Source organism: Aspergillus udagawae (genome assembly GCF_001078395.1).
Source record: "Aspergillus udagawae IFM 46973 DNA, scaffold_8, whole genome shotgun sequence".
Classification (NCBI taxonomy): Eukaryota; Fungi; Ascomycota; class Eurotiomycetes; order Eurotiales; family Aspergillaceae; genus Aspergillus; species Aspergillus udagawae.
In genome coordinates this window covers 413,538-428,437 of record NW_025091271.1, presented here as the reverse complement: position 1 = coordinate 428,437, position 14,900 = coordinate 413,538, and the positions used below count along the sequence as shown (strand labels likewise).

The 14,900-nt window shown below is 51.7% G+C and overlaps 6 protein-coding genes across 6 annotated transcripts; 3 read left to right on the top strand and 3 right to left on the bottom strand.

Moving 5' to 3' along the window:
- Nucleotides 1-38: 38 nt before the first annotated feature.
- Nucleotides 39-689, top strand: Aud_009653 (uncharacterized protein; the record flags this gene model as incomplete). Its single annotated transcript, XM_043294502.1, has 2 exons — nucleotides 39-461; nucleotides 552-689. The coding sequence occupies 2 exons, from the start codon at nucleotides 39-41 to the stop codon at nucleotides 687-689; spliced, it is 561 nt and encodes a 186-aa protein (XP_043150437.1).
- Nucleotides 690-2,541: 1,852 nt separating this feature from the next.
- On the top strand, nucleotides 2,542-4,241 carry Aud_009652 (sugar porter family MFS transporter; the record flags this gene model as incomplete). Its single annotated transcript, XM_043294501.1, has 2 exons — nucleotides 2,542-3,788; nucleotides 3,851-4,241. The coding sequence occupies 2 exons, from the start codon at nucleotides 2,542-2,544 to the stop codon at nucleotides 4,239-4,241; spliced, it is 1,638 nt and encodes a 545-aa protein (XP_043150436.1).
- A 1,539-nt stretch (nucleotides 4,242-5,780) lies between these two features.
- Nucleotides 5,781-6,395, top strand: Aud_009651 (GPI anchored serine-threonine rich protein; the record flags this gene model as incomplete). The annotated part of the gene is made up of 1 exon (XM_043294500.1): nucleotides 5,781-6,395. The coding sequence occupies one exon, from the start codon at nucleotides 5,781-5,783 to the stop codon at nucleotides 6,393-6,395; it is 615 nt and encodes a 204-aa protein (XP_043150435.1).
- Nucleotides 6,396-7,164: 769 nt separating this feature from the next.
- On the bottom strand, nucleotides 7,165-8,386 carry Aud_009650 (transcriptional activator of ethanol catabolism AlcS; the record flags this gene model as incomplete). Its single annotated transcript, XM_043294499.1, has 8 exons — nucleotides 7,165-7,210; nucleotides 7,262-7,395; nucleotides 7,454-7,629; nucleotides 7,676-7,744; nucleotides 7,803-7,856; nucleotides 7,905-8,005; nucleotides 8,058-8,147; nucleotides 8,196-8,386. The coding sequence occupies 8 exons, from the start codon at nucleotides 8,384-8,386 to the stop codon at nucleotides 7,165-7,167; spliced, it is 861 nt and encodes a 286-aa protein (XP_043150434.1).
- Nucleotides 8,387-9,030: 644 nt separating this feature from the next.
- Aud_009649 (aldehyde dehydrogenase family protein) lies at nucleotides 9,031-10,652 on the bottom strand (the record flags this gene model as incomplete). Its single annotated transcript, XM_043294498.1, has 4 exons — nucleotides 9,031-9,181; nucleotides 9,229-9,298; nucleotides 9,346-10,547; nucleotides 10,594-10,652. The coding sequence occupies 4 exons, from the start codon at nucleotides 10,650-10,652 to the stop codon at nucleotides 9,031-9,033; spliced, it is 1,482 nt and encodes a 493-aa protein (XP_043150433.1).
- A 1,230-nt stretch (nucleotides 10,653-11,882) lies between these two features.
- On the bottom strand, nucleotides 11,883-13,040 carry Aud_009648 (zinc-dependent alcohol dehydrogenase; the record flags this gene model as incomplete). The annotated part of the gene is made up of 3 exons (XM_043294497.1): nucleotides 11,883-11,929; nucleotides 11,979-12,333; nucleotides 12,381-13,040. 3 exons carry the CDS (start codon nucleotides 13,038-13,040, stop codon nucleotides 11,883-11,885), a joined length of 1,062 nt encoding a protein of 353 aa, XP_043150432.1.
- Between the last annotated feature and the right edge of the window lie 1,860 nt (nucleotides 13,041-14,900).

The following is a 14,900-nucleotide window of genomic DNA, read 5'->3' as shown; positions in this document are numbered from 1 at the left end:
TGGCCGAACCGCAAGGCGTTTCCACCACGTTTTATCCCATGATCGAGAACATCCTCGCCAATGTGACTGGCGGTGTCAGCCTGCCCGTGGAGTATCCGGCTGCAGCGAGCCAAAACACCACCAGTGGTGAGAAGTTTGTGGTCGATACGAACGCCCACGGACTCCGGCACTGTCCGCACCAGAAGTACGCTCTATTTGGATATTCTCAAGGCGCAACTCTGATACTCAAGGTCCTCCGCCAACTGAGTCCCTCGGCCCTTGAATCAGTCAAATCGGTTGTTCTTGTCGGCAACCCGTACCGTCTGCCCGGGAAGATTTCCAATGTGGACGCCACTGCCCAGCACGATGAGAGAGCCTCGGTAGGCATGTTTGCAGAGGAGGCTATTGCCGATAACAAGCCTATTCCCCAGCTCTCAAAGGATATGGACCAGAGTGGTAAAGTGCTCGATTATTGCCTGGCTGTGAGTATCCAGATCATATTCTCGTTCCTTGGAGTTTCTTTTTTTCCTTTGCACTAGCAAATCTTTCATTTCCCTTCACTCTTTATTCAGGATGATTTTGTTTGTTCGCCCAACCCCGCCTGTTCCTGCCAGATCCCAGCCGGTCACCTGTCCTATGGCCTCGTTGATACCGTTCAGCCGACTGCTTTCGAGCACGCGGTTGGCCGACTCGGGAGCATATCTAAATGAGAGTACGGTCGAGGGAAATCCAGCACATAAACGGATAGATATGTATTATATTCCATCTAACTCAATTTGTGGAGCAGTCTTCGGGGGGAGACAGAAAGTTTATATATAATAATCTGTCGGCATCAAGAACAATGGCGGGCGCGTAGAAAGACAAGACTCAGGGTTCAGAAGTTCAGCCCTACTCTAACTAGTCCACAGAATAGATATCCTGCTGACAAGACTCTATTTCCCTCTTTAGTCTTTGCATGTGTAGATACCTACAATACCTACATACCACCATACCACCATACCACCAATGGAGATGGTCGGAGCCGAAGTGTGGCGGTGGCCAATGAGTATGCGGTACAGCAGTCAGGTGATATCGTTGTCAGGTGGAATCACATGATCGAGAAAAGTTCTCGACTGGAAGCGAGGAGTTTCCATGGGTCAGACGATGACGTAAACCTGGCAGTCCTGTCGGAACATGCCAAGCCCTAACCCTAATACCATTCTTCTTCCGGATGGGTCGAGTGGATCTTCCCAAGCAGGACAGATAGACGAATGCAGATTCTTCTGGATGCAGACACCAGTCCAGTACCCCAGGGTGATAGTATCATACTATCAGTCAAGCGATATACTGTCCCTTTTCTACTGTTTCCTTGACTCAAATATCTAGTAGTAGACATCCGTCATAGACTAAACGGATCAACAGCCACAAAGTCATTCTTCCCGTTGCTGAGAGTGCCTGAAAGCTTGGTGGCCGCCGTTGGGCGAACCAGCATTAGTTACCAACGCCACTGACGATTCTCGGCTCAGCCGGTCTCGTTTCTCTGGCTTTTTAGTGTCAGACTTGCTGTCTTCGCCGAGGCCGATCCGTCTCGGTCGGCGTCATTTCTCTGCTGTGTTGGCTTGTAAATAACCTGTTGGGCAGAGGTGAATAGCCTTTGTAGACGCCCCGTGAATACATCATTTTGATAGTCGTCCTCCGTAGGATACTCCAGATACTCCGCAGTACACTTATGCAGCTCGCTCACCGGTGAACTGAAGAGGAATGGCAACCCCTCATTCTCCAGGTGGACTGACTGTCTGTTGCGTCTCCAGCTGGGGATTCCGTGCTCTTCCGGGCGCAGTGCGACTAGTGAGTACGGAGTAGAAATTTGCCGAGATTCTGGAGATGTGGGTGTGGGTGTCTTAGTTTCACTACTATATGCGCGGATACCCGGAATCAGTAATGATGGCTCATATTGCCTGACAATCATTACTACATGTCGTGGACGGCCGAAACACAGAAACCTTCTGTATGATAATGATTGGCATACATCATCGCAATGTTGACCCTGTCATTGCGTCCGTCTCATTTGACGAACCGTTCACGTCCGCCGTGGCGCTGCCGTGGCATTTCTTACTAAGACCCTGAACCAGTGGCGTTCAATGGAATCTTCTATGAACAGTGGCCGTGATGACGAACCAAATGTCCCACTGTGCCGTGGACCCCGAAGTTCTGCCTGTCCTGGGCTCGTCTCTTCCAATCATAATCACGGATCATCCTGACCCGATGCTGACGGCTTCTGTGCCTATCCCCGTGCCGACTATCGTCATCTCCAGCGGGATGCCTGTCCTCCCCACACTCTGTCTCCTCGTTCCTGGTTCACTCTGATTATGTAGCATTATGTACCTGTGGATCTCGTCTCTGATTTTTTTCCCTCTCCCAGGCAGGGTGAAGTGAAACAATTATAAATAAGCCCTTGTCTCACCTCTGATCGTTTCCTCTTTTCCTTCCTCGTCCGGCTTTTTATCTCCTCCCTTTCCTCCAACTATCCTCGTCCCCCTATGGTCATTAGATTATAATATCTCTGATTACAAAGAAACAGACATGGGTGTCGAGACAGAAACCCACCATGGGGAATCCATCACCCCCGCCCCCCAGCCCCAATACTCCAGCTCCGACTCGGTGGCTGCTGAGAAGCCCCTCGATCTCGGAGTCAACACCCCCATCCCCCGTCTGACCCTTCGGTCCGCCATCATGGGGCTCTTCGTCTCCATGGGCGGTCTGCTGTTCGGGTATGACACTGGTCAGATCTCCGGTTTCCAGGAGATGAGCAACTACCTGCAACGGTATGGTGAATACAGCAACGGCAAGTACAGCTTCAGCAACGTTCGCTCCGGTCTCATCGTCGCTCTGCTGTCCATCGGTACCTTGATCGGTGCGCTGGTCGGGGCTCCCGTCGCCGATCGGCTGGGCCGCAAGTGGTCTATCACCCTGTGGAACATCGTCCTGATCATCGGTATCATTGTTCAAATCACCTCTCCCGCCGGTCACTGGTGGCAGATGGTCGTCGGCCGTTGGGTCACCGGTCTGGGTGTCGGTGGCTGCTCGCTGCTTGTCCCCATGTACCAGGGTGAGAGTGCTCCGCGTCACGTCCGTGGTGCCATGATCAGCTGCTACCAGCTGTTTGTGACCCTGGGTATCTTCCTGGCCTACCTGATCAACCTGGGAACCGAGAGCATGGACGGCACTGCCCAGTGGCGCATCACCCTGGGTCTGACCATCGTCTTCGCCTTGATCTTGGGCGGCGGCATGGCCCTATTCCCTGAATCCCCTCGCTTCGAGTTCCGTCACGGCAAGATCGACAGCGCACGTCGCACCATGGCCAAGCTGTACGGTGTGCCCGAGAACCACCGCGTCATTGTCCAGGAGCTCTATGAGATCCAGAAGCAGCTCGACGCCGAGTCGGGAGTGCAGGTGTGGCACGAGTTCTTGACCGGCCCGCGCATGCTGTACCGGGTCGCTCTGGGCATGCTCCTGCAGTGCCTGCAGCAGCTCACCGGCGCCAACTACTTCTTCTACTACGGGACAACCATCTTCCAAGGAGCTGGTCTCTCCAACAGCTTCGTCACTTCCGTCATCCTCGGCGCCGTCAACTTCACCACCACCTTTGGCGGTCTGTACGTGGTTGAGAACTTTGGCCGTCGCAAGTCCCTCATCTTCGGCGCGGGCTTCATGTTCTGCATGTTCATGATCTTCGCCTCCATCGGCCACTTTATGCTTGATGTCAACGACCCCACCAACACCCCCGAAGTTGGCAAGGGCATGATCGTTCTCGCCTGCTTCTTCATTGCGTATGTTCCTGTCCCCTCCCCTTCCATCATTTCTTCATTTCCTCATGCTAACCAACTGACAGTGCCTTCGCAATGACCTGGGGCCCCATGGTCTGGGCCATCGTCGCCGAGCTCTTCCCCTCCAAGTACCGCGCAAAGGGCATGGCCCTCGCCACCGCCTCCAACTGGCTCTGGAACTTCCTCCTGAGCTTCTTCACTCCCTTCATCACCGGCGCCATCGACTTCGCTTATGGTTATGTCTTCGCGGGCTGTCTGCTCTTCGCCGCATTCGTCGTCTACTTCTGCGTCATCGAAGGCAAGGGCCGTACGCTCGAGGAGATCGACTGGATGTATGTGAACAATGTGGCGCCGTGGAAGAGCAGCAAGTATGAGATTCCGGCCACCGAGTGGGAGGAGGGACCTGGTGCGCAGGCCCGCAAGGAGGAGCAGGCCTTCCATGCGGAGATTGCGTAGTTGTTCAGTTTATGATCCATTGCGTGGAGTTGGTTGGTTAGGATTGGGTTTACTACACACTTGCATATAGATTTCTTGTTGGATATGACACGATACCATGATCAATATATTATAGAATTTGTTCTCTTCATGTTTGTGATGCTGTGTAACCACATATAACGAATAGTGTTATGACGACATGACCTGCTATAAACGTATCTGCATTAGATGCTTCATTATGTGAGTTATGCAGCTTATACAAGAGCATTCATCACTTATGAGCACAACCCAAGTTCTAATTAGCACTAATGTCCTGGACATCAGAACTGGTTTATAAGTGGCACCTTGTATAACCCCGGAATGAACAGTGGCACATGCTTATTCAAGGCCCTCAATACAGTCCTATGCCGTACAACTCCATGTCGCTGCCACCTGTCCTGGAACTGGCCAACCACGTCTTCGAACTCAATACAACCAGCGGGAGACTTGTCAGTGTAACAGGTGTTCCAGGCGAGGATAATACTCAGTCTGGTGGACATCTGAGATGGGTGAGAGTACGAGGGGAGATGGAGTCTGGGGATTGATATTCTGGACCTGCAACAGATCCCATGCTCACCACAAAGGGTTTATTCCAACTCGGTATCGCTGGCCATCTGCCGCAATATCTTGACGGACCGATTACTACACGTCAGTCTTAAGACATATTGGGTGAAGAAAGCTCATCCTGAGGTGCGTAGCAGGAATAGTAGTTCTCTAATGCCAGCAAGAATAATTCGCCAAGAGCACTTCACACGCAAATAGCTATTATTTGAATGGATGCTAATGTTGGCCTGGGCCTTGGTTCCAAAATGCTCTGAATTGCTTCATCTTGCAGCGATTGATTTTAGCAGCAAAAAGTGGGGCATCTCCGATCATTTAGCAAGCAGGTTCGACAACTTCCGAGGAACAGAAGCGCAAAGTCCACTGCCTCCACAGAGACAGTTTTCGCTCGAAGCGATATTTGACCATCTCTTGCAGACAGACTTGGACTCACGGATGAAGTGACGATTGCCTAAAGGAGAGATTATCGGGCAAAGTCCGTGCACAAAATACATTTCTCCTCTCTTCGACCTCAACAACGGAGTAGAGGCCTTACGTTTCTTCACACATCAATTCACGAACCTTCTTCAATTCTCCGCTCTTTCCATCCAATAAAAGGACCATAACAAGTCACTAAAGCTTTGGGGCAATTTGCCTCGGGCGCCGCAGGACGGGCTGCCTCGTATTCCCCTCGCTGGTTGATTTAGTGTTGTGGGATTCATCCAACCACATCTCGGGATCAGATACGAGTCATGCCGCTTGGTGTGATAACTACACAATGGCCAGACTTGGTCCCTCGTATCCCATGAGGCTGATCTATTCCTGGCTGCTCTCCACGCCATTAAGGTTCGAGGCGTTCAGGCACCGTGCTATATAAGGTGGGCTCGTTTACCCACTTCCCATTCTCTCGACCTCTGTCAGTCAAGTCATTCGCTCAGTCGCTGTCAATCACTCGTTGATCAGATATTCTTCAACCTTACAATGTACAAGCTTCTCACTGCTTCCCTTCTGGCCACTGTCGCTCTTGCGGCAAGCCACAACGGTCTCATTGCCCGCCAGGTTTCCAGCTGTGAATCGCACGCTGGCTATAAGACTTGCAAGTCCTCTTGCATTCCAGTCAGCTACAGCTGCTGCGCCATTGGCGAAGGCGGCTGCGAGCCAGGCACCTACTGCACAGACGATGGCTGCTGCCCCATTGGGGAGATCTGCGGTGGGCCTGGTGGTACCTTGACTGGGACCTTGACCGACACCATCACCAACACCTTGACAAACACTGTTACCAATACTCTGACAAACACCCACACCGAGACGGCAACGCCTACTATCACTGAGGAAACCACTTCCACTTCCACTTCTACCTCTACCTCTACTTCCACCTCGACCTCGACCTCGACCTCTCGCCCTGTCATCCCCACCCAGCCCACCGTCACCTCTCCCAGCTCCACTCCAAGCGGGACTCCTTCGCCCTCTGGCCCCGGAAATGAGGGCTCCTCCACCGCCAGCCCTTCATTCCCTCTATTCACCGGCGGCGCGTCCAGCCTGAACGCCGGCCTGGGTGCTGTGGCCGGTCTGATTGCAGGAGCTGCTCTCCTGTAATCCTCAGATGGTTAGCGCTTGACGAAGTTGGGTCTGGTAGCAGGTATGCAGAATCGAAAGGGGATTGGCTCTTGCTGTGTACTGGCTACTGCAACTATTTATAGTCTAATTCTAATTTGACTGCGTGTGCTATTCATCGTCTTCTGCTCTGTAAATAAGGCAGATTAATGTATTCAAAGTTAGTGCATGAAGGAGTAACAGAGTCTAGACGTTTCATATCGTTTAATTTCCATCTAGAAGCTTATTATATATTCACCTCGACTCCTAAGCCATCGAACAGGTTCTGCCTAACGTTGTCCGTACGATTACAATTCCTGGTATGAGGTGTGCAAGTTAGTAGGAGCGACAGGACATCAATACTCATGAGACGGTCAGAACTGGTAGAACAGTGCAATACAGAGATCGAAGTAAGATGAGATGACTACCGACAGATGGATGAGAAGGCTGGCCGCATTGCTTGGTTATACCCGTAGAAACCGTGCGAGGGTCAGCTGGTATGAGATAGAAGCCGTACAGGTATGACTCCAGGGAAGAATAAGGAGAAGAGATATTGTTGGACAACGCAAGGCCTCACGGGGGTAGATAAAGGCTGTATTGCGAGCCATTTCTTTCAAGCTATAGCAAATGCATCTCTACAGCGAAAGCAACCCATCAATCCATTCCCAGGTTATGACTATGACAGCGGATACCCCATCTGACCTGATTCCACATCGACCATCCAATACTTACACCATACTGGGCGGCGCAATTCACAAGATACCAAGATACACTACTTCTCTCCATCACCAGCCGAATACTCAGGATCCTGTCCATCACTTCGACACTCAGCACTGGTGCACATAAAAGAGCAGGGTACTCATACTCACTTCACACGGCGCTCCCAGAGACAACTCAAGTCCCCGACAGGTAAGCGCACAGGGAATCCAACCGAATCAAACAACTGTGCCACGAGGAGATAGAACCCCAGCATGCTCGCCACGAACAGGGAAGCACCAGCTGCCTGTCACAACAGCCTGCATTAGCCATGTTATACATATGACGGGGAGGGAGAGACATACGACAATCAGCCGATTACCGACGAGGGCATCCGCCACAGCCAGACGCCAGTACGCCGCGGATAGAAAGACGAAGACGAGAGTGAGCGTCGCGAAGATGACAACGTAGACGGCGTTTGTGCGGGTCGCGCAGATCAGGAAGATGAGCATCAGGACGCCCATCCAGATGAAGAGGAAGGCTGTTCTTGTTAGGATATATTCCGTTGGGATGGGGACGGTGCGAACCGTATGTGTTCATGAAGTCTGGGCTGTGGAGGCCTGCTACTGTGTCGGTAGCGGAGGTTGAGTATGGGGCTGGTGAGAAGACACTGTTAGCAGAGTAGAGTAGGTACGGAGAGGAGTCGAGACAAACCTGCGGCGTTGAATGCGGGAGTCATGGTGCAGCCGAATGCGAACCAGAACGCTCCTGCTATTCTCAGTTAAGTGCGTCGTCTCTTCGAGATGCCCAACGAACCGATTGTGCCGAAGACAACGCATGGAAAGGTGTTGCCGAGGATAAACTCCAGAATACTAGTCAAGACGAGCAGTCCGCCCCCGAGGAAGATAATCGGACCACTAGACAGATATCAGCATTGAATCATATCGTCCTTCAGATGTTGGCACTTACGTGAACGCAATACCCCCTCCGGTAGCGCCTCTCCATCCCATAAGGCAGCAGGACAAAGGCGTGGTGGTAATGACAAATCCGCCGAGGGCCCTGATCAGTCAGTTCAATGTAGACTGTCACCAAGCGCTGGGTAATTACAAAGGGGTAGGATTGCCCATCTGTTTCGAGAGCATGCCCTGCCGCTGGATCAGGGGGCTGAGGTACAGCTTTTCGAACTGCTCAGCGGATAGGGTGACGGATGTAGGAACTGTCGTCAGGGAAGGCATGGCTGTCTCCTCTAGAGGTGAAGGCTTCGTCGTATGGTTCTTAAGGCCCATCTCAGTGTCCATTGTGTCTGACAGTTGTCTAGGATTTAAGGTATGTGGCAAGAGGAGATAGAAGTTGGGAAATCTGGGGATAGATCAAAACCTGGGGTAAGAACGAATTGGCTCCTTATATCAGCTTCTCCTGATGAAAAGCTTTTAGCAAAGCCTTCCCATGATAGCCCCCTATCCGGTCGAGCGGAGTACGGTGATCAGTACGAATATAATTTCCTTTTTGGGTAGGGTCCGGGGCACCGGAGAAGGAAGGGAAGTCTAGCCCAGCCCTCTCCAAATGTGGCTTTAGCCTGGGGTCTTGATTTGTAGATCAATACGCATTGAATCTCTAGTCCGAGACGACCCCACATTTGTGATACTGTGCAAGGCAGAAGCACTATACGGGGTATAGTCGTGTCTGGAGCTGCGCATGGTCTGAATTTAAGATTCACGGAGAACTGTCATATTGAGGGTGGTCTATTCAATTTTGAAAAGACATACACGCTTAATTGGGCTCCTACGGTCTTTGCTATTCAACGATAGTGGCTGCTTGCATAATAGTGAGGCATAATCCTCGTTGACCGATTTACACTATTGTTTTCTGACAGACGAGTCCAAGGAAACAAAGATGCCAAACAAATCATAAAAACCATTACTAATTCAATACTCTGCTACGACTAAGCACCCTGAATACGAACGTGCACAGTCTTGACCTGCGTGTAGTTGTCAAGAGCGTAAGATCCCAACTCCCGGCCCAAACCCGATTCCTTGAAGCCGCCGAATGGCATTTGGGCTAGGAAGGTGTTGTAGTTGTTGATCCACACAGTTCTGTAATGGTTAGCAAGTACACTAGGCCTGTGGATGCCCGAACATACCCAGCTCTGATAGCGTTGGATACGCGGATGGCTGTGTTGAGATTGGTAGTGTGAACAGCCGCCGCCAGCCCTACAATCAGTCAGCATTGAACGGTAGAGATGAGATGGTAGGCTCACCGTAGTTCGTATTGTTAGCAATCTCAATAGCCTCCTCCTCGGAGCTAAATTTCTGCACTGTGCAAACAGGCCCAAAGATCTCCTCTTTGACGATCTTCATATCCTCGTGGACATCCGCGAAAATGGTAGGCTGGATGTAGTACCCCTTTTCGCCGTGGCGCGCTCCACCAGTAACAACGGTGGCACCCGCCTTCTTACCATCGTCAATGTATCCCATGATACGGTCATATTGGACCTGAGAGACCTGGGGACCCTGGAACGTCTCCGGGTGGAACGGGTCTCCGACCTTGTTCTCCTCCGCGCGCTGCTTGAAGAGCGCCAGGAATTTCTCGTAGATGGATTCATGCACGAGGACACGCGAGCCGGCGGCACAGCATTGCCCGTGGTTGAAGTAGATACCCAGGTTCACGTACTTGATTGCGTCGTCCAGATCAGCGTCGGGGAAGACGATGTTGGGGGACTTGCCGCCCAGCTCGAGGGTGACTTTCTTCAGATTACTCTTCGCTGCGACCTGGAGAATCTGGCGACCGACCACTGTCGAGCCGGTAAATGCCACCTTGTCGATATCCATATGGGCCGCGATGGCGGCGCCAGCCACGCGTCCGAATCCCGAGATGATGTTGATCACACCTGGTGGGAAGCCGGCCTCCTTGACCAGTTTGGCGACATATAAAGCTGAAAGCGGCGTTTGCTCGGCTGTTTTGAGAACAACCGTGTTGCCGGTGGAAATAGCAGGCCCGATCTTCCACGCCCACATGAGCAGCGGGAAATTCCATGGGATGATCTGACCGCAGACGCCAACCGGCTCGTGACGGGTGTACGTCAGGCTGCCGGGGTCTGTATCGATCGTTTGGCCCACGATCTTATCGGCCCAACCACCATAGTATCGAATGCAGTTTGCAGAGAGAGTGACGTCTCCCTTGGCAAATTGGAACGCCTTGCCGTTGTCGAGGGCCTCGATGGCGGCGATAGTATCCATATCGCGTTCGAGAAGGTCAGCAAGACGAGTTAGCAGACGGCCACGCTCTGAAGGGATGACGTCCTTCCATGCGCCTTTGAAGGCTTTGCGGGCGGCTTCAACGGCAATGTCAACGTCTTTTTCGGTGGCCTCGTGGACGGCCACGATGGGCTTTTCGTCGTGGGGGTTGATAGTTTCGAAGGTTTTGCCCTCTACGCCGGGGACAAATTCATTGTTGATGAACCTTTTGAGTGTTAGCGAGGGAGAATGGCCTATTCTTGGGTACATACAGCCCTAGAGGTTGCTCATATGTAACAGTAGGAGTCACAATGGTCTGAAAGAGAGCCATGTTGAGGACAGTCTGAAGATGCGTGAAATTGACAGGGGGTGGATGGAGCAGTGAACAGGTAAAACAACAGATGAGTGTCAGAAAGAGGGCCAGGCCAGTGCTTCCACTGCTTACTCTTATAGGACAGTCTCCGTTGCATATGCACCGGGCCAAGGGCGGATAGCAAGGATGGTGACAAATAGAAAGGCAAACAGTAGGATCCATGACTCCGCGTCTCCAACCCCCCGCACTCCACATTCTTCATTATTCCTAACGCTAGGTTAGTGTCGGCGACTGGGGTACTGTCCTGAGGTTCCGCATCTGTCCTGCCTGAGATCCACTAGTGGGCTGCCACGAGACGAACATCCGCAGCCCTCCCTGGGTTCTAGGACTGCTTGAAGAGGCAATTCTTCCATGGACTAGTTGTGGGGAGTTCGGACAGCTGGAACCTCGAGTTACACAAAGCACGCCAGAGCATTGGTATTGGATAATGTCAAGTGATCTCATATGCAACACTTCAATTGGTCATGACTGTCACTATGTGTAACAAACTACCCCCGCATCTCAAAGAAGTTTGTCCGGAGACTCGGAGTCAGCCAGGCAAGTCCGAGAATCCGCGGAGGAACAACAGACTAGATAACTGGTGGGTCCTGTTGGAACTTAATCTGTTCTAGCTCAGATCGGAGCCGCTCTCGGATCCGCATACGCTTGGCAGCGGATCAGCACAGCGGGGTATCACATTCAGCAGTCACTGCTAACCCGAATGATACTGGAGGAGGTAGGATTCGGGTGATGATGTGCCGGTGCTGTTTATTCTATCGGACCTTTTGCTTTCGGACACGAATATACCGTCTACGCGCAGAATGAATCCGACAATTATGTCCATGCCCCTTTAATGACAGGTTTTGTACTGTCTGGGACAGGAAAATGTAATATATTATCTACACCGTTGGCAATTATTGGCCATGGTGATGAGCAACAATAGCACCGTTTCCGTTAAGACATAATTCAATATGAAGTTAAAAAAGTAGTGTTTGATTGATATATACATAGCCCAAGGAAGTCCAAATTACAGTGCATTCAGTGTACCCATGTCTGATCAAACAGAGGCAAGATATATTCAGAATCAATATCTGGCTTGAATTGACTAATGCTAATATCAGCGACATATGCCCATCCTTATTCGTCGTCGCCAGACACTCTTCATATGCGCAAACAAAACAAAAACTACAGCAACGTAAGATTGCAATTTCATTCAGGCATCTCAAGGACGTAGCGACCAGCAATCTTGCCTTGTTCTATCAAATTGTTAGCTAGATCACGCATGATTGAAAGGTATGTACATACCCATGAGCTCATAGATCTTAGGCAGATCCTCAAGAGGAGCCGTCTTGAAAGGAGCTTTGATCAGGCCCCGAGCAAAGAAATCAATAGCCTCGACCCCATCCTGTCGGTTGCCGACATAGCTGCCCTTGATGTTGATCATGCGCACGACTGTGTTGAGAACCGGTGCCCTCAGGAAGGCGTTCGCAGGCAATCCAATAGCAACGACAGTACCGCGCGAGCGAACATACTCGGTAGCCTGCTGGAAGGGCTTCTCCGAAACAGCCAGGAGAATCACAGCATGGGCGCCCAGCCCATCCGGAGTGGCCGCCTTGACATCAGCGACCAGATCACTGGACTTGGTGAAATCGACGTATGCCTGTCGCAGTTAGCATCCCGCCGTCTGTTCGACGGACTGTAACAAACCTCGGCACCAAGCTGCTCGCACATCACCCTCTTCTCATCCCCGCCATCAATAGCGACAACACGCAAACCCATGGCACGCGCATATTGCTGCGCCAGCGATCCCAGCCCACCACCGGCACCAACAATAGCAACAGTCTGCCCAGGCCGAGCCCCGGACTCCTTCAATCCCTTGTAAACAGTGATACCCGCACATAGCACCGGCGCCACCGCATCCAGGGGCACGTTCTTGGGAATCTTAGATGCATGCGTCGCCTTGCCAATCGTGTACTGCTGGAAGGTCCCGTCGACGGTATACCCCGAGAGCGAGGCCTGCTGACAAAGCGGTTCATCCGCTTGCTTGCAGAATTCACATGCGAGACATGACCCGTTCAACCACTTAATCCCGGCGTGATCGCCAATCTCGAACTCGGAGACGAGATCGCCCTTGGCCACTACGATGCCGGCACCCTCATGCCCGCCGACGAGAGGCATTTTGACTGGTAGGGGCCAGTCGCCCTTCATGGCGTGGAGATCGGTGTGGCAGACGCCTGAGTAGCGAATCTTGACGAGGATCTCGTCGGGGCCGGGCTTGGCGACAGGAATTTGCTTGAGCACCAAGGGGCCGCCGACTTTCTCAGCCACTTGGGCCCATTGCAAGGAGGGGATGGATTCCTTAGTCATGGTTGTTATTGGTGGGGCGAAGTTTGTGGGAGGAATTGAGATTGTGGGTAACTAAAGCGATGCGGTTGATGATTGATGAGATGGATCTGGATTGACTCGAGTACCTTGATGGTACTTATAGATCTTTGGCAACTATAAGTTGGAGATAAAGTGTTCCCTTGCTCCACTGGGGTCAGAGTTGCTATACAGACGGGCATACGGATTGCAATTGAGAGGGGAACGTGGATACGCAGTCCAGTGGAGTCTTTCATGGTGGCACTGTGAGATTGATGATTGGCCTATATCTCTCAGCGCTGATATATGAGCCAATGCAGTTTGCTTACTGTGGAGTGGCAGCTTTCTCCGGATGCGCTCCATTTCCCCAGATCCCTACGACTACGAGTCTAGAGCCATCCCCGTGGGGTATCTCACCACTTCTCTCTCGAATTTCTGGCGCATAGAACGCTTCAGGCAATAATTCCGGATCTGCTTCCTTGTGGCCGAGAGCATACATTCTATACTATGATACAGTAGAAGCTAGAGCTCATCCAGTGGCTCATGCTAAGAGCCCGATATGCGGGGGGAAATCCGACAATAGTGCGCACGCCAACCAATCATAGCTGGGCGTTCTGGGGCCCTCATGGCGTCGTTCAAAGTATGCCTTTACCTGAATCAAGAACAAAGAAATAGAGTTCCATATGTCCGAGTCATAGCAAAGCCACTTTTCTGGTTCACTAACTCCCAGAAGGCTGAAATCGAGCGTAAAGCTAATAATACGGCGGATAACTGCCGAGTGACAGCGGCTGCGGGGAAGGCCTTGTGCGGTTCCGCACAAACTCTAATCTCGAGGCCCAGACGGATCGACCAGAGCCGTTGTCTCGAGAATGAAGCCCTCAGGAGAAACAAATGTAGTCATCTGATTGGTAAGGGCCATCCACATGTTTCCAGACATTTTGTCCCAGGTCCCGCATATTCTAATACGTCTGAACGTTCGGAGCCGCTCCGGGAGGGGCATGGCTTGCCAATCTTGACATAGGATTTCCCTTTGCGGACCCGCTCATAGAGGTAGGCCCTCCGTTTTCACGAAAAATCATTGGCTATTTGGGATTTGGCCTCGATCATCCTACCGTTGGCATAGAGAACTCTGTCCCTATCTCTCGAATCGAACAGAATGTTGTCTGACTTCCTGGTTGGTGCCGTAAATCGACCCTGATGGCGCAAAATTAGTTGCTAGATCCTACTATGTCTCACTCACCTGAACTGGCAATCAAACACTAGACCTTGGGGTTCGCATACCACAGATCAGTCGGCGGAGCCGCTCAGTAGCTATGGACGCTGATCGCAGCCACATTATCCCTTTTGAACTGTTGTTTTGGCTGTGCTGCTCTATCGTAATTCCCTAGTACGCATATTTAACATCGGCATTAACGTCCATTATGAGATTTTATATCTGCGTCATTGCTACTGCAACAAGACACCCCACAAAAAGCAATGGCCACATCGTTTCATTCTCAAGGCCCGAATGGCACGAGACCATCAATGGCAGACACAACCGTCGCCCCAAGACCGCGAAGAAAGAAGGCTAGAAGAGCTTGCTCTGCTTGTCAGAAATCGCATCAAACATGTGGTAAGCAAAGTTGCAGTAAGACCAGGGTCTTAGCAATAACTGATCCGATCCACCAGGAAACGAGCGGCCATGTCAATCCTGCGTAAAGCGCGGCTGTGCAGACTCCTGCCGCGATGGCGAGCGGAAGAAACCAAAGTATCTCGAGGAGGGCTCGTATAGAGTTTTCACCATACAATACAACGTACCCTGTCATAACTACGCATCAACCCCATTGAATCGCACATTCTCATGCGGAGATACCGGGGTTCAGTCAA